The sequence below is a fragment of the Tetrahymena thermophila genome (genome assembly GCF_000189635.1).
Source record: "Tetrahymena thermophila SB210 genomic scaffold scf_8254798, whole genome shotgun sequence".
In the NCBI taxonomy this organism is placed as follows: Eukaryota; Ciliophora; class Oligohymenophorea; order Hymenostomatida; family Tetrahymenidae; genus Tetrahymena; species Tetrahymena thermophila.
Window position 1 is genome coordinate 912,645 of NW_002476554.1, and position 18,299 is coordinate 930,943.

The 18,299-nt window shown below is 22.8% G+C and overlaps 5 protein-coding genes across 5 annotated transcripts; 4 read left to right on the forward strand and 1 right to left on the reverse strand. All coding sequences in view use genetic code 6, as the record gives it.

Annotated features, from left to right (window-relative positions):
- Window positions 1-230: 230 nt before the first annotated feature.
- TTHERM_00187100 (calcium-activated potassium channel protein) lies at window positions 231-4,774 on the forward strand (the record flags this gene model as incomplete). The annotated part of the gene is made up of 18 exons (XM_001008876.2): window positions 231-269; window positions 325-422; window positions 525-747; window positions 818-910; window positions 987-1,031; window positions 1,083-1,206; window positions 1,262-1,527; window positions 1,579-1,968; window positions 2,220-2,468; window positions 2,526-2,703; window positions 2,762-2,850; window positions 2,926-3,266; window positions 3,617-3,992; window positions 4,054-4,128; window positions 4,196-4,295; window positions 4,356-4,432; window positions 4,514-4,646; window positions 4,710-4,774. 18 exons carry the CDS (start codon window positions 231-233, stop codon window positions 4,772-4,774), a joined length of 2,961 nt encoding a protein of 986 aa, XP_001008876.2.
- Window positions 4,775-5,561: 787 nt separating this feature from the next.
- On the forward strand, window positions 5,562-6,104 carry TTHERM_000187109 (cation channel family protein; the record flags this gene model as incomplete). Its single annotated transcript, XM_012795832.1, has 1 exon — window positions 5,562-6,104. The coding sequence occupies one exon, from the start codon at window positions 5,562-5,564 to the stop codon at window positions 6,102-6,104; it is 543 nt and encodes a 180-aa protein (XP_012651286.1).
- A 1,018-nt stretch (window positions 6,105-7,122) lies between these two features.
- On the forward strand, window positions 7,123-9,472 carry TTHERM_00187110 (phospholipase B-like protein; the record flags this gene model as incomplete). The annotated part of the gene is made up of 8 exons (XM_001008877.3): window positions 7,123-7,382; window positions 7,450-7,687; window positions 7,776-8,232; window positions 8,406-8,575; window positions 8,639-8,815; window positions 8,869-9,106; window positions 9,158-9,271; window positions 9,345-9,472. The coding sequence occupies 8 exons, from the start codon at window positions 7,123-7,125 to the stop codon at window positions 9,470-9,472; spliced, it is 1,782 nt and encodes a 593-aa protein (XP_001008877.2).
- Window positions 9,473-10,312: 840 nt separating this feature from the next.
- TTHERM_00187120 (EF hand protein) lies at window positions 10,313-11,089 on the reverse strand (the record flags this gene model as incomplete). Its single annotated transcript, XM_001008878.3, has 5 exons — window positions 10,313-10,373; window positions 10,441-10,610; window positions 10,662-10,831; window positions 10,892-11,018; window positions 11,072-11,089. 5 exons carry the CDS (start codon window positions 11,087-11,089, stop codon window positions 10,313-10,315), a joined length of 546 nt encoding a protein of 181 aa, XP_001008878.2.
- A 1,018-nt stretch (window positions 11,090-12,107) lies between these two features.
- Window positions 12,108-18,249, forward strand: TTHERM_00187130 (phospholipase d1; the record flags this gene model as incomplete). The annotated part of the gene is made up of 15 exons (XM_001008879.2): window positions 12,108-12,626; window positions 12,698-12,799; window positions 13,003-13,234; window positions 13,319-13,599; window positions 13,656-13,763; window positions 13,846-14,191; window positions 14,244-14,422; window positions 14,508-15,150; window positions 15,558-15,892; window positions 15,949-16,152; window positions 16,209-16,541; window positions 17,179-17,361; window positions 17,413-17,535; window positions 17,735-17,914; window positions 17,968-18,249. 15 exons carry the CDS (start codon window positions 12,108-12,110, stop codon window positions 18,247-18,249), a joined length of 4,050 nt encoding a protein of 1,349 aa, XP_001008879.2.
- Between the last annotated feature and the right edge of the window lie 50 nt (window positions 18,250-18,299).

An 18,299-nucleotide genomic window follows, 5' to 3' on the forward strand; every position in this document is an offset into this window, starting at 1 on the left:
GAAGTATTTTGAAGAAAAGAACTATATAAATATATATATATTTATCTATTTTGATTGATATTTTGATATATTTTTCTTAATTCATTTTTTGAAATAGAAACTAAAGAAATTAATGCAAATTAATCTGAAAAATTTCTAAAATTTAGTTTCCAAAAATACTTATAAAGTGATCAGACATTTAAAATAAATCTCCAGTAACAAAATATATCATCAAATAACGAATTTAAAACATGATTTACAAAGGATCGAAGAAAATATTTAATAGCATGGTATGAAAATAATTTAAAAATAAATGCAGAGAATAATCAAACATTATTCAATTAGGAATAATATTAATTAATCAGATAGATAGAAAAAGAAGATGAAGTCCCGTCAAAAAAGACTGAAGAGGCAAAAATTTCATTACCTATCAAGCTAGCTAAGTAAAATTTATTATTTCTTTAGTTAACCCTTTAGATGCCTTAAATATAAACTCTTAATTTGAAAAAATATCATTAATAGTAAATTATTTTTTATTATAACAGGTATTTAAGTGTATCAGGATTTGGAGATCTTTTATTAGCAATAAAATCATTGTTGTCTTTATTTTATGTGATAAACCATGCAGTTGACACATACAGCTGGCCATCATCGAGTATTAATGCGGCCAATTATTAAACAGACAATACTATTGTGATTTTAGAAATTATTATGGATATTTTATTTTTATTAGATTTTTTGATCAACTTCTACATATCTGAAAATAGAGTAAATAGTATTTACAATTCAAAAGAGTTTTTTAAAGTTATTATTTTAATTTCCCAAACATAATAAATAGCTTTATTATATTTTTTCATACTTATCTATTTTGGAATATGTCAGCATTCTTCCATCTCTCTTCGTCAGAGTAGGCTTCTATCCAGGCAATAAAGTATATATTTATTTATTTATTCTATCAAAAAATGCTAAAGAGTTAAATTAAAACTCATTTTAAAATAATTAAAAAGTATGCATTCGTTACAAGAGCTTTAATGTTTCTACAAATAACAAGAGTAAACAATTTTTAATTAAATTTTATCTGATGTTTCTTTTCTTATTATCAGATGGAAAGTTTTTTTTCTCGGAGAGCTACAGAAGTCTCTAAAAACATGTTTAAGATTTTGTTTACATTATTGAGTGTTATGGTTGAAGCAAGCAGTTTTCTAATCGTAGTTGAATAAGATTAAAGTAAAATGTTTATCATTAGTATTTTAAAAAATACTTAGATATTATTTTTATTAAGGTCAAAGCTTTCATGATTTCTTGTATTTTATGGTAGTAACTATCACTACAGTTGGATATGGTGACATAGTTCCTTAAACAATATTAGGTAGGATGATAGTAATAGTTTCTATCTTAATTCTTCTTTCTCTTATTCCTGCTTAAGTTGATTCTCTAACAAAATCAATAAGACAAACTAGTAAATACAAAACTGTGAAATTTATTAAGAAGCATTCCAGTATCAACCATATAATTATTCTTGGTAATGCTTAGGTTGAGGGTTATAAAGTAAATTAATTATTACTTCAAAAACACCAAAAAAACTATATTTCGTTTTAGACTTTTCTACAGGAATTATACCATTAAGATCATGGAATTTCAGAAATACCTTCAGTGATTATGAAAAACTAGCATCCTAGTGAAGAAATGTTGAAACTTTTGCAAAGAAATAATTTATCAAATTAATTAACTTATCTGTATGGAAATCCTCTCAACATAGAAGATTTAAAAAGGGCTCAAGTAGAATAAGCTTAATGCGTTATTATTCTAGCTGATAAAATGACTAACGATCATGAATCAGAAGACCACAGAAATATAATGTATACTTTGGCAGTTAAATAATACGTCCAAAACATAACTAAAAGCGATATAAGAGTTTGCTTGCAGCTTCTAAAACCATAAATTAAAGACATTTATTATTAATCAATAGACTATGGTTATATTGATCAGGTATTTATTTAATTCAAAAATATTTAATCTAAACAATAATAAATAAATCTTCAAAAAGCATATTTTAATCAATTAATTAATTAATTAATTAGTATTTTTATAGAAGATATTTTTCTAAGAAAAATAATTAAAATAATAATCTAAAATGAGAATTATTTTTTTATTTTGATAGGTTTTTGTAAATCTGTATGTAAAAAATCTTTATTTCAAAAAATTGAAAATAGAATATTTTACTTATAAAAAATGAATAGGTTATTTGTGTTGATGAGTTAAAATTATACCTTCTGGCTAAGACATGTTTATGCCCTGGCATAAATACAATAATAAGCTTTCTTATAGCTTCTGATAAACCAGATACTAGTGTAGTTGAAAAGAAAGATGAAGATAGCTGGATAAATGACTACATAGAAGGCATGCAAAATGAAATTTACAGAATTAGTTTAGATCCAAAAATATTCTCAGGTTACACTTTCAATATTGTGTCTTAGCACATATTCAGAGTAAAATTATTTTGTTTTAGCAATAAAAGAGCTTAATTGACATTTGTAAATTTTTAGCAACTTGGAATTATTTTATTTGCCCTAGAAGTAAAAGTTCTCGATGAAACGAAACTATTTATTAACCCTGCCGATTACCTGATTTAGGATATTGAGTATTATGGTTATGTCATAGCTTCACAGTAGCCAAATAATAAAGATATTTAAAAAGTTAAAATTGAGTCAAGTATACCAAGAAGTATTTATTTAATATTTAATAAATGAAAGAGATAAATTTATTTAAATTAATAATTTAGATCATAATTATCCAACTGTTCCAAAATAAATGCCTGGAACCAGCTACCTAAAAGATATAATCACAAATGAAAAAAGCTAAAAATATAATGTAAATTCAATATTTTTTAAATAAAACCTTAAAGGATAAATAATCAATCTTTAATCACAAATTAATTGATAAAAGGCATTTTACCAGAATAAAGTCGGAATCTAAAATTTGTAACTAACTCAATACACAGAAAGAAGGTTTGAAAATCATTACATAGTATGTGGCTTTGTTTCAGGATTAAAGTATCTTCTTATGCCTCTTAGAGCAAGGTCTTTAAAAACAATTCATCCTATTGTTATAATAAATAATGAAACAATACCCTCAGAATTGTGGAACTAAATTAATACTTTTCCTAAAGTATATTTTATGTTAGGATCACCTTTGAAACAAGAAGACTTGGAGAGAGCTTGTGTTAAGAAAGCTCTAGCTCTAGTCATTCTTTCTAAACCAAGAGAAAAGCAAACAGAAAATTCTGGGTAATTAATTTGTTATATATAATTATTTAAATATTATAATAGTTATTGTACGAACGGCTTATGCTAATGTTTATCATAGCATTCAATTCCCAAATCTATATCTAAATATTTTAAATACTCAATAAAAAATTATCAAAAAAAATAATTTAGATAAATTTATTTTAAACAGTTTAAGCTAGCTTAATAATTTAGATTAGATTGAATAAAATAATTTTTTTATTTGAATTATTTATTAATGTAAAATTTCGATTGTTAAGTTTTTATTCTAAAATTTTTATTTTCTTTCCAAAAAATTATTTGAAAATTTAAAAAAAAATATCTTCAATTTTTATAATTAATTAATTAAACAGTATGGTAGATGCAGACACAATATTTATATATAAAACTGTAAAATATATGAACCCAAATATCTAAATAATTACTGAACTGGCTTAATTAACTGCTATTTCATTTATTAGCTAAACAAAAAATTCATATGTGAAGCAAATTGGATATTTAGCGAGTGAGCCATTTGCATCAGGAGAAATTTACATCTCAACAATGCTAGACACTTTAATATGTTAAGCCTATTATAATCCATTCATTATTAACATATTAGATTAGTTAATTATGGGAGGAGCAACTCACAATCCAAAATTCAAAAAAATATACAACAATTTAAGACTACATTCTGCTAATATATTCCTTATAGATATACCTTTATAATATGAAAGCTACACATTTGGAGTATTTTTTACTTTACTTTATTTAGTAAATTTTAAAGAGTATTTTATACTTATTTATTTAGTAAATTTTTGATGTGTTTATTTCTGTACATAAAATGATTCCTATAGGATTGTACAAAGCTGCTAATACAAACAATGTAAGTCCTTACTTGTTAAAGCTTTTTGAAATATAGTTTTTTAAAAATAATTTTTATTTAATAAAAGAATTCTAAACCATATGTATTTCTGAAACCTTCTGCTGACTCTAAAACAAACCCTAAGGATAAAATATATGTACTTTCTATAAAATAACCAAAATATGAAAGTAAAATACAATTTAATAGTAATTTTATTTATAAACTAAAACATTTAATTTTAAATAAAGCTGATTCATATTAAGTGGAAAATAATTTATTCTAAAATTAGTAATAATTTACAGGCATCAACATCAAAAGCAAGCTGGTATAAATAAATTTATCATTAAATAGGAGTTATTAAAGTGATTTATTTATATAATGCATTATCTTTTTAAAAACATAATAGTAAGGAGATGATGGGAGGATAGATATGGAAATAGCAAGATCTATTTTTAAAATAAGTAATGAGATAGAAGGTTTGTAAAGTGACTTGTCTCAATTAAATTAATAGAATTTCTTTAAAAACTTAACAAACAGAAGTATTTATTTTTAAGATAAATTTGTAGATTTCACTTTTATTAAAAAATTAAATAAACAAATAGATTTTATTCCATCAATAAGGTCAGTAGTGAAGAAAGAGATATCAAATATTCATTTAAATTCTTGAAAATCTATCTAAAATATTACTTACTTACTTACTTTTAATATTACAAAACATAAAAACAGATATCAAATATCCATTTAAATTCTGGAAAAATCTATCTAAAATATTATTTACTTACTTTTAATATTACAAAACATAAAAACAAAAATTATTTCAAATATTTAAAAATTAATTAGCTATAAATAAAAATATTAAATTGATAATGAATTTATTTTATTTTAAAAGTTCTTTGAAATAATTAATTTACTCTTTAAAACAACTTTTAAAGAATGAAAAAACAATCTTAAATTTTTTTGTTTATAAAAAGTAAATATTTATTTTCTCATTCAAAAAAATGTACTATATCAATTTTAAAAATATTTTTAAGTATTAATTAATTAGTTTCTAATTTGTAATTTGATTTCTATGATAAATTAAATAAATAATTAAGTAAATGTGTCTATTTATATTAAAGTTACCATATCAAAAAATTGTATTAAATTGTTTTTTTTGTATAGTTATTAGATATTATTTAGTATTTTAAATAAATTGATTGGGTGGATTTTAATTGAATATTAGTTGATGCTTTAAGAGGAAATAATTTTATATGTCAATTTTATTTTAAGCTAAAGTAGTAGTAAAAATTTAAGATGATTTTGTTATAGAATGGAACTTTGAAGGTTGATTTAATTGTATGGTATTTTAAGAAATATTTTTTAAGTAAATTAAATGAAAAGTAGTGTAGAATTTATTAGGGATATTAAAGAAAAAAATAGCGAAATATATTTCAATTTATAAAATTGATAAAAATATGTTTCCATTGAAAGTTTATTATGCTTGCTCAATAAGCTTAGTTAGGGGAGCAGCATATGGTTATCTAGGCATTAATTTAATAGATTTAAGCTTGAAATTCTAAAAGGACTAATCAGAATATTCAGATCTTGAATAAGAATGTTAGCACTAAATTAGTTGGGTGATAGGATTGGCGATAATTATGCTATTTGGATCAATTACTAATATTTTTACAGCAGGAGTTATGGCTAAATTATTTGATATGCAAGATTATATTCCCTATCGATTTTAAAAGCTGATTAATCATTCTGATTTTTGCTTTTCTGTTGTAGTTTTGGTTTTTTCATTTTTTATGCTTGTTGGATATGATGAAAATTGTGGTAGATTTTCTGTCCTAGTTCACTTTTATTTACTGTTTTTTTGGATACCTATCTCTTTTTTTGCTTCACTAATAGGGATTTATATTATTTTTAAATGCGATTACGGACCTATTTTCTATGAATTACAATATGCTACAGAACAGGAATTAACTACAACATTCGGGCAGTGGTCTACAATATGAAAGGATATTCAATTAAAAATATTGATAAAAAATTACAAATAAATACTTTTCAAAAAAAATAATTAATATAGATAGCTATGAGCTATTATTTAAATATTAAATCAAATTACCATCAATAGAAATTATAAGTTATTGATATAGATGGTCGATTAAGCATTTAAGACAAAAATATATAAAAAAGGGCATACTTTTAAATTAAATTAAAGCTATTTTAAATAACATAGTTAATTAGCTTGACTTAAAGAGATAGAAGTAACAAATAAAATAATTTTTTCATTAATTAATAAAAGATCAAATTTATCGAAATAAAAGTAGAATAAATTAATTATATTTCATAAAATTATTAAATATTAATTTTATCAAATTATAGATAACTAACTAACTACCTAAATTACAAATGCTTTAGGTAGCATATCTAATCAAAATATTGTATCAAATAATTATCATATCTTATTATTGCTAATTTATATCTTAATTACATTTATTTATTGAATACATTTTTTTCAATTTAAAAAATAACTTTTTAATGACTTTTATTTCATCCATTAATATAAATTAAAGTCAATTTTATATATATTATCAGCAGCTTTTGCTATCTAAATTTTTGAGCAATTTATTGATCTTTATTAAAAAATAAATATAAAAAAATAATTTTGATTTCTTGTAAATAATAACATTTTGAGTTGAGTATTTCATTATCAAATATTTAAATTTTGTTTTAAATTAAAAACGTAAAAGCATGTTTCTAAAAGAAAATGAAATCTACCAAGTCAAAGAATTTAATCATAAAATAAATATTATAGAATTTTGAGTAAAATATTAGATTTTCTCTAAAAAATTCAAGTAAAATTCTTAATTATTAGATTTAATGCGTTTTATCTATTTTCATTTTGGGATCGTTTTAGAAAACTTTCTAATAATATTCAAGTAATTTAATCAAATTAAATATAAACATTAATTATATCATTAGGAATCAAATAATCAATCAAATTATTTGTTTAGAAATAGCTCAAATATTATGAATTTGAAATAAATTTTCTTTATAGTTTTCATAATTTCACTTGCCTCGTGCTAAGTTAAGTAGCTAGAAGATGAGTCAATTCAGTTTGATACTTAAAACCTTAACTTGAATTATCTTTAATCATCAACTATTAAACTCGTGGCTATTAAAAAAGGTGATAGCTTTTTAGTATAATAAAATGATGATAACAAGTACTCAGTCAATAAAAAGGAAGTCTGCGCAAGCATTGAATACTAAAAAACACTTAATGAAACAGGGTAAAAATTTTGAATTGTAATTTATATTTAATATTCTTTACTAATAAATTCAACAATAAATATCTAGATGGGATGTCATATTTTTAGATACAAATTAATCATTTAGTCCAGAAGAGTAGATGTAATGTGCTGGATTCTTAGAAGGTCTAGCTTCTAAATAAGCGATTGCTGACTTTTTGTTCAATATTTCATCCTAAAGAGGGTCAACAAAAGAATAATACAAAGCTTTTTTCACAAATGTGTACAATAATCTACTTTCTAAAGCAAATAATCCTCCTAAAAATACTGAACAATATTGGAATACAGTAAATCTATCTATCTATTTTATATTAATTTATTTAGATTAATAAATGTATTTTAATTTAGTGAAATTCTATTATCTAATATAATAAGGCTAAGTTGTTTTTGATACAATTAGTTGGTCTCAAAAACGGATACAATGCTTTAGAAAACAATGAAGACTCTAAACTCGAATTGTGGTAAATTTCTTTACCAAACATAGACGGATAAGCAGATGAAATAGATTAATTAATTGCTTCAGGCAGTTAGGAGTTAGGAGTTAACTAACAGCAAATATTAGTTCATCAAAAAGCTAAACTTAGAAGACACATTAATCATAAAAGAAAAAATTCTCTTTTTGAGTGGGAGCAGAATGCCATGCATTCTAGATGCTCTGCTTTCTTTAAAATCCTTACAGCAGAATAAGCAAATGGCGCTAAAATTTTAAAAGATATCTTTGCTTCTCATTCAACATGGGAGCCATTTTCTTCTATGAACAGAATCTACAAATTTTATAGGTTACCAAGTTTAATCAGTACACACTCTTGGGTTTAAATGTCAAGTTATCCAGGTAATTCAAATTTATTTCTTCTTCTAAAAGCTTTGTAAAATTATTATAAAAAACTAAAAATAATTTTTAAACTAATTAAAATTTGATAAGCTCAGTAATTAAAATAAAAAATTCATAATTAATTAATTATCTTTATGCTAAAATAATTCTAATGATTGATTATAAATATTAAGGGGCAATTACTTCTACAGATGACTTTATTGTTAAAGAAGGGAAGTTTTTAGTAACTGAAACATCAATTTCTTCTTAGAACAGAGACACTGTATCTTCTTTAAGGGCCATAGATGTTGATATTCCTGATTTTATTAGAGTTTAGACAGCCACTAGTCTTTCTTAATCTGGTGTAATTAAATTTAATACATTAATGATTTTTAATAATATTTTCTTACATTTTTATTAAATATAGATGCAATGGGCGGAATATATGTCAAAATACGGGGCAGTAAAAATGTACTCATCGGAGTGGATGATTCTAGATTATTCAAAACTTCAAAAAGGAAAAGAAATTCCAAACAACTCTTTTATTGTGTTATCATCTTCATATGAATAGCAAATAATTGAAGATAAAACTTAAGAGCTGATAGTAAAATCTTTTAAAATTGAATTATATTTAATTTATTTTAAAAAATCATATAGGACAATACATATTTTGCTTCTTTCAATAATCCTCATAATAAAATAATTAGAGATTACTTGGGTTACACGTAGGTTGAGTAATATAATGATCTTTTTAGTCTTAAATAAGATCCAAGAAACTTAATATTCAAGCATTTCCAAGCCAAAGCATAGTCAATTGAAAAAGTCAAATGGTTAATGCTCCATAACTCTTATAAAAAAAAACCTCTTGAGGGTGAACCCACATTTTAGTCTTCAGGTAAAAAATATAAAATTAGCTTAAATTAAATAATTTTTTTTAAATGAATAGTTGCTGCATTGGGTGCTCGTGGTGATATAGAAGGAGGATCTAATTTTGGAGAGGTAGATGTCAAAGTAGTTAACATAGATCTTCTAAAGAATTTTTCAGTTGAAGCTATCAGTGGTAATTTCAGTTTTTTAAAGTTGTTAGTTAGTTAGATATTTATGTTAAAAAACCAATTTACTAAATATAATAGGCCCTTCTCACTAAGAGCAGCCTGTATTTATTTGGAAATAAAATGATAATGATAGACATTAGGGATAACCAACTGCTTGGAATTTCGACTGGGGAACAATGTCTTTAAGTATGAAGAGCAGTTAGTGAGTAGTGAGTATAAAATCTTATAAATATTGATGAAAAAATTTTAATTGAATAAATTTCTTAAAAATACAATACATTTATTAAATAAGAAATTAATTTATTTTTGCTTATGTTTAAAGATTACTAATTTGTTTATAAAATTAATAAATCTATTTAAAATAAATTAAATCTCTTTTTGATTGAGAATATTTTATAATTTAAAAAAAATTATTTATAAACAAAGTAATTACTAACTAACTAATAGTTAAATTGCATTTTTAAAATATACCAACAAAGTCATTTAATAATATCATTTTTATGATTAAATTTGTATTTTGTTCTTAAGAAAAATCTAATATATTATGATTAAATTAATTTTTCACCAAAAGTTAATTTTATGGAGAGTATTTAAAAAATAAATTATATTTATTTTATATAATTTTTTTAGAAAAAAAAAAAAACATTTTCAATTAACCAAACAAGAAAAACTAATAGCCATTAATTTTTTAAGAGTTTTAAGATTTTCAAAGTTTATCAAAAGCATAAAAAAATTTATTTTAATTTATTAAATTAGCATAAATGTTGATTAAATATGATGATTTATTTTATTTTTATGATAAAATTAGATTAAATTAACAAAAAAAAAAAATATCTTAAATAATATAAGCAAAATAATAATAAATATGAGCAATTGTTCTTAATAAAATATTTTTTGATGAGATTAAAATTAGAGTGAGAGAAGTTTTATTTTTTGAAAATTTAATAAAATACGCTTTAATTAAAGATATAATGTAGAAATATAGAAAATTTGTTTGATATTATAAATTAATCTTTATTTGCTTAAATAAAAGTAAGTCTTTCGTTTCAAATATTTGTGGCTCTTGTTAATACTTCTTGGAACTGGTCTCTGGTTACTACTCCTTCTCTTTATTTTAAATTTAAAAAATGCACAAATTAATTATGAAATCTTTACACTTAAGAATAAATTTTACTTTGTTGACTTATTTGCTTCTAAAATCATAAGCTTTAATTCATCATCGCTCATTGTTTCTCCTAATTCCATTGCAATTTCTTTAAGGTTGTCAAAAGTAATTGCTGTTGAATTATTTTTGGCAAACAAATTAAATGCTCTCTCTATTTCTGCATCTGATTCTTTTTCATTCTACATTTAATTAACTTTAATAAAAGTAAATGCTTATTTATTATTAATTACCATTTTGGCAGTCATAATCTAAAGAAATTCTGTATAATCTATAGTATTTTAATTTTCTTTTTCCTTCTATTCACTATTCAAATCAGAAACAAGTTTTTTGATTTCATCCTTTTTAGGCTCGAATCCCAATGCTCTTAATGCAACATTTAATTCCTTAATATCTATAGTACCTGTTTGTTTTAGATTTAAAATGTTTATAATTTCGATAATTTACTATTTAATCATTCTACCTGAACCATCAACATCAAACAAATCAAATGCTTCTTTAATGTCTTTTTTTTATTTTTCTGTCAATTCCTATCTAAAAGCCTCCTTACTCTTTAGCTTTTTATTACCCTTTGCTTTGTTATCTTTACCCTTTGAAAAATATTAGTAAAATCAATATCTTTTTCTTTTAAATATCAATTTACTTTAGCAATTGAAGCCATATCTATCTATCTAATTATTTTTAAATTCTCTTTGTTTCAAAACTTAATTTTAAAATACTAAAAAATATATAAACAAAAAATAGATAAGAGTTGTTTATTTGTTTGTTTGTTTGATTGACTGAATAATTAATTATTCATAGATTGGTAATTAAGATATAATATAACTACCTTTTTCTAAGCAACCAGAATATATTGAGATTTATTTATAAAATCTACCTATTTTTTTTACTTCAATTATTAAAGTTTTGTTTTTAAACAAAATTTCAAATAAATCAAACATTTAAAAACATAAAAAAATAAAATTCAAAACACTTCATAATACTATTTACTTTATTTATAAACTCTTTTTAGCTATGATTGGATGAATTTTTACTTAGAATTTTATTCTGTTTTATGTAAATAATTTTAATGTTGGCAAAATAAAATAATTAAAAGTTATTTTTAAATACTTTTTATTACTTTACATAAAAAAAGTTTGCAATTAAATTTATTTTACTTTCAAGTTTCTAAAAAGTGATTTTTGTAATGAAAAACATGATTTGAAAAAAAATAATTTAAATGGTGTTTAATTGTTTTGTAGTATTCCATTTTTAAAATAGAAATATGAAAAAAAAAATCGAAAAAGCCAATTAATTAATCCCTCCATAGTTTAAAATATAAGGTCAAAAGAGTAATGTTTTTATATGATTAAATCAAGTCAAAAAAAGCTAATAATATCGATAATTGAATGAATGAATGACTGTTATTTTGGAAACATTTTAGTATTTTTCTATGCATTTTTTAAATAAGATTTTTGTTTCAGATCAAAAAAATATTAAGGATTTGTATTTGTCATTTGTAAATTAGGAAATATCATACTAATAAATAAAGTAAAGGCGAAAAGAAATCTATACAGAAATTTTATTAAAAATTAATTAATTATTCAATCACTCATTAAAACTATAATTAAATTAACTTAAATTCAGGTTAAACATAGACATTAAACAGCATTTAAAGCCAGCAAATACCCAAAAAATTAATGATGGGAGATAAGCAAAGCTAGTAAGTTAGCATCTTTCTTCCTGAATAAAATGGATAAAACTTATACCATGATTAAAATTAGCCTTAAAATAAAAATATTGACAAGATTAGGCAACAAGAATCTACCTTTTCACCAAATAAAAAAATAGCAACAAGCGTAAAGCAATCTAATTTTAAAGGTGTAGAATAATCTAATATAGTTAGAACAGAAACTGGAATCAAGTAAAATGAAATTCTATTCACTGAACATTCTGGTGTTCCTCATCAAAATATAAAAAGCGGTGTATAAGATGAATAAAGAGAAAGAGCTGTCAATGTTAAATGTTTGAAAATTTAGAGAATGGAATATTTTATTTAGCAATTGCAGCTTTAACTTCTAAAAGAAAAGTTAAAATAGAGTTTCTTAAATGAGGCCGTGTTCTTTTTAGAAGTAAGCGTCTATAGTCTGAAAGGTTTGGGAGAATAAACATACAGGTTAAGGAGAATATATCAAGATTTTAAAACTTTAGAGAAAAATGTAAATAAAACAATTAACTGTCTGAATAATTAACTTACAAGATAATCTTTAAATTTAAATAAATAAAATAGCTAATATAGGAAAATAACACAAAAAAGCTTAATATGAACTTGCCACCATTTCCATTTTAGAAAGATCCAAAAAATTTATTTGATAAAGAAATCTTTTTGAAGGTAATCAATCAATCATTAATTCGTTAAATAAAATTTGAATATTCCCTTTACAATATTTATCTCAAATTAAATTAATAAAGCTGCAAATAAATTTTTTTGTAAGATTAATAAATAAATAAATTAAGAAATAGAAACTCTTCAATAAATTATCTACTTACATTCATTATTTATATATTATCAATAAAATAAATAAATAAATTAAGATAGGAGAGTATCTTTAAGTCTTGTGTCAGAATAGTAAAATTGTAGATACAGACACATTTTGGTAGTTTTTCGAAATATCAAGCAATTTTCATTAAGGAGTAGTAAAAGTAAAGGAGACTTTTATAAAAAAGAGGAGTGGTGGAAGATTTAAAAAGTAATGCAGAGGTTGCTGTCATACTTGGTCAGTTAGATATTTGGCTATTACTTCTGAAGGATTGATGTATTCTAAATGTAAAAACTTAATTATTTATTTTATATATTTATTCATGCATTCTTTCATATAAATTATTGGTGATTTCATTTTAATCTAAACAGCAAATAGAGGTTTAAACAGCAATATTAGAGAAATATTGTTGTTTGATCAAAATTTTAACATGGAATATGGAAAATTTTAAACTGGAAAAGAAATGGGTATTGTCATCACTACGTCTACAAGAAAAGTTAGATTAGAATGCTACTCTTAGTTTCATTTTTACGATGTCTTAGCTGCCTGTAAAGAAGCTATCTCCCTCTCTCCCTATATTGAAATTCATAGATTTGATTCTTTTGCACCAGAAAGAAAAGATGCTGAATGCAAATGGTTTGTAGATGGATTTGTAATTTTAATTTTAATAAAATATTAATTAATTCAAATTTTTTAATTGTTTGTTAGGATTATTTCAAAGACCTTTATTACGATTTAAAAAATGCTAAATCTAGCGTGTATATTACAGATTGGTGGCTTTCACCTGAAAATTATTTATTGAGACCTGTTGGTGAAGTAATTTTTCTAAAAAATGAATGTTTGAATTAATTAGAAATTAAGAAAGATATTTTAAAAGAATAAAAATTTATTTAAAAAGGTAACAAATCAAGAAAGTAGATTAGACAGAGTTTTATAAAGTTTAGGAGAAAAGGGAGTTAATATCATGATTATACTGTACAAAGAGCCAACAATAGCACTTACTTTAGATTCTGCTCATACTAAATAACACTTAAAATCATTAAGCAATAACATAGTAATTATGAGGCATCCAGATTATATTTTGCCTTTTTTGTGGTCTCACCATGAAAAAATGGTTATCATAGATCAGCAAATAGGTTATTTAGGAGGACTAGATTTGTGCTATGGAAGATTTGATACTCAAAATCATCATTTAAGCGATTTACCTGTCCCAGAATAAAATGAATAAATGGTATTTTTCCCAGGTAAAATTTGATTTATTTGTATAGAAATAAATTTTATCTCTATTTTAATTAGGAATTGATTATTCTAATGCACGTTAAAAAGATTTCGAAAATGTAAAAAATCATACAGTCAGTAACATTGACAGACAAAAACAAATTAGAATGCCATGGCATGATGTTGCAATGAAGGTTGTTGGAGAACCTGTTAAAGACATGGTTCGTCACTTCATACAATATTGGAATTTTTGCAAGGTAGAACAGAATATTTTTTTGAAATTCAAAATATAAACATTTTAAATTAATTTATCAAATTAATTAAATTATTAATTAATTAAAGGTGGATATTTACTCAAAAGATAAGAAAAATATTGCTTAAATTATTCCAAAAAAGCACAAGTAGCAAGAAGAAGATTAGAAAAATAAAAAACCATAGTTATCTAAAATGAGAAATAAATTGTAAGGTGTAATAAGCACGTTCACAAAAAAAATGAAAAATAAATTAAATCTTTTAGATTCTAATGATAAACTTAATAATTAATAAATGTAAAATGAAACTATGAAAGGCTAACCAGGATAACGTAGATTCATGTAATATTTAGCAGAACTTAAAAAAATTCCAAGTGAGAAAAATTTGTAAAATATAGAAAACTAAGATTAAGAGCAATAAAAATTAATTTAACCTGAAAAAAATAAAGATAATATTAGCAAGCATGAAAACACTCAACAATAGCAACAACAGCAACAACAACAACAACTTAACTATAATTCTAAGGATAAAAGAAATTCAATTAGAGATTCAGAAATAATAATTGATAAAGCCGATGTATTTGAATAAAAAATGTAAAAAATTAAAAAAACCTAAACAAATATTGCATTCATGATTGAAGAAATGTCAGAAGTAGATAGCGAAATACAAAGTAGCAAAATTAAAGTTCAATAATAACAGAATGCTCACTTGAAAGTAAATGCAGTACCAGAAAGTAAAAAAATTTCTATATTTTTGATTTCAATTTTATCAATAAATTATGAAAATGGCAATTAAGTTTTTTAATTATCAAATTTCCTTGGTTTTTTAAATGAAAATAACACAAATTCAAGTCTATCAAATCTTAATTTTATTTAATAAGCATATCATACATAATTAATTTTTGAAATAATCAATGGTGGGATTAGTGAAACAAATTTTAATTAAAACAATTAAACATTTAATTGTGAAAGCTAAAATTTTTAAAATTAAAAAATAAAAAATTTTTACTTACCCTCACCCCTTAATTACAGTTAATTAAAAAAATATGCTGAGCTGCAATAAATAAATTATTTTCTTTTTTAGAAATTTTTATTAAATACTTTAAAAAACTATTTTTATTTAATTATTTATAAAATTAAGGTATTTCAATTGAGTAAATGGAAGGAATAGAAGAATTTTTTGAAGGAGAAAATATTAATCCTATTATAAGATATAATAATAAAATGCCAAACTGTAGTAAATTAAAAATTTAAGAAATTAAAAATGAGTTAGAGCCAGAGGAACTATAAGTAGTATAGCTATAAAAGAAAGAGTCAAAAACATTAAAAAAGATTTTTGCAAGGAAAAAAAATAGAGCAGATAGTAATTCTGAAAAAGTTATAACTATTGGTATAAACTTGATAGAGAAAATAGACAATTTGACTGATGATGATGAAGAAATTAACTTCTTTCAATTCAATGGCAATGATTAAAATGTATAAATTTTATTATAATAATGTAATAAATAATATTTACTTCCTTCTAAAAATAGATTTAAGTTTCTGAAATAATTGAATAAGGATAACCTATTTCAAATAATAATGCAGCTAATAATGCAAATAACATCAATCCTAACAGTATTTCTCTCAACAATACTGGAGTAGTCAAAAAACCTAGTCTTTGGAAAACAAAAGTTTAAGAAAAATTAACATCTGTAAAAAAATCTCCCTAATTATAATCTTAAACAACTAACTTAGTAACTAACTTAATAGATTAAAAATAATAAAATTAAATTGATTTTACTAAATAAAGTACGAAGCAGAGCAGATAGAGAAAAGCAAAATTAACTTAAATTTTGTTAGATATGATCAATCTGGTAGTTGCAAATGTCAGATGCTAAGAAGTGGTTCTAGTTGGAGTTTAGGACTTAAACCAGATCACACTGAATTAAGTATATAAATAGCTTACATATAATTAATAGCTCAAGCTCAAAGCTTTATCTATATCGAAAATTAATTCTTTATATCATGTACTGCAGGTAGTGTAGTTAAAAATTAAATTGCATAAGCTCTCATCGATAGAATTTTGTTAGCTGACAAAAAAGGAGAAGACTTTTTCGTATGCGTTGTTATGCCACTGCTTCCAGTAAATTAAATTTATTAAATTTCCATTCACTAATATTTAAAAAAATGTAAGTAGTCCAAATCTTATATTAAAATCTGATCATATTTTACAAATATAAATTTCCTATAAGAGAGGTGTTTTGATCAAGTAATATATGAGAAGAATATGACTTAATTAATTTTTCTCAAAACATTTAATTAAAAATTCTAGATTTGATGATTAATTAGGTTTAAAAAGTATAGAGATCTAAAATTTTTCAGAAATTAAATTTTATAAAGCAAACAAATTATCTGAATTCTTTTACTTTAATTAAGAAAAAAATTTAATTTAATTTTTCAATAGTAATTAGTAATATGCTAAATAAATTTGACTTAGAACAAACCCAAGTTTTAATTTATTTTTAGCTTTATTTTCAGTTTTAAGGAATTAAATTTAAAACTATTTTAAATAATAGATAAATAAAATCTTATCACTCTAATGGATTTTTAATTGTTATTAAAGAACCCTAATTTAAACTTTTTATTAATTTTTTTTATCTGCTAAAATTTATTGAAATTATTTTACTTAATTTTATTTATTGGTTTAAAGCAATTGATGCAGTTTAAAAGTTATTTTTATAAATTTTATATTTAAATGAAATCAAATGTAAAAAACTTAGGGTTTTGCTGGAGAAGTAAATGATTCGAATGCAGCTGTAATGAAATGCTAACTTCATTGGGAGTATTTTACTATTAGCAGAGGAGGTGGGTCAATATACGAAGTTCTAAAATAGCATGTTAAAGATCCATTTAAATATATAAAATTTTTTGGACTTAGAAATCATGGAGTGCTAAATAACACAGTAAAAATATAAAAAACTTAAAATAAACTAAATATTATTTTACACTAAAAGCCATACTCAGAAATTATTTACGTCCATTCAAAACTTATGATTGTTGATGATAAATTTGTTATCATAGGGAGTGCTAATATTAATGATAGATCTATGTGTGGAACTAGAGACTCAGAAATTGCTGTATTTATATTAGATGATTTTTATCTCTTTATTTATTTATTTATTTATTTATTTATTTATTTATTTAAGATTTATAATTTTTAAAATTTAAATCTTTAAAATTATGACTTTTTTTAAATTTGCTTGATAAATTTTTTGTTGAAATATATATTTATATAATAAACTAAATAACTAATGTATATATATTTCATCAATCTAGATGATTGTTGAAGATACTAAAAAAGTTAGTTGCAAATTAAATGGAAAGTATGTTATGTTAAACTAATTTGCTCATACATTTAGGATGTCTCTCTATTAAGAACATTTTGGATTGACAGAATCAGAGGCCGAAGATCCATTAAATCCTTAACTTCTAAGCTTAATTTCAGAAAGAGCTAAAGTAAATATTTATAACCAAAGTTTTATACTTTATTTTCATTTTTTATAATTAAGAAAAATACAGAAATATACAGAGAGGTATTTAGATGCTATCCAGATGATTAAGTCACTTATTTGAACTAATTAGAACCATGGCAGAAAGAAAGAAAACCAGAAAATTACAATGAATTAAAAGATTAAATTAAAGGTCATGCAGTTGAGCTACCTTTAGATTTTTTAAAAAATGAAAATTTAAATTTTACTATTCGTTAGAAAGAGTATTTTGTACCAGTGTAGTCATTCTTGTAAGCGACCTGGAAAGCCATCCAACACTCATTCACATTTTTCATTTGCTGATGAGGTTGAGTTTTCCAGATGAAAACCCTACTATTTTCTTTCTTTTTTTA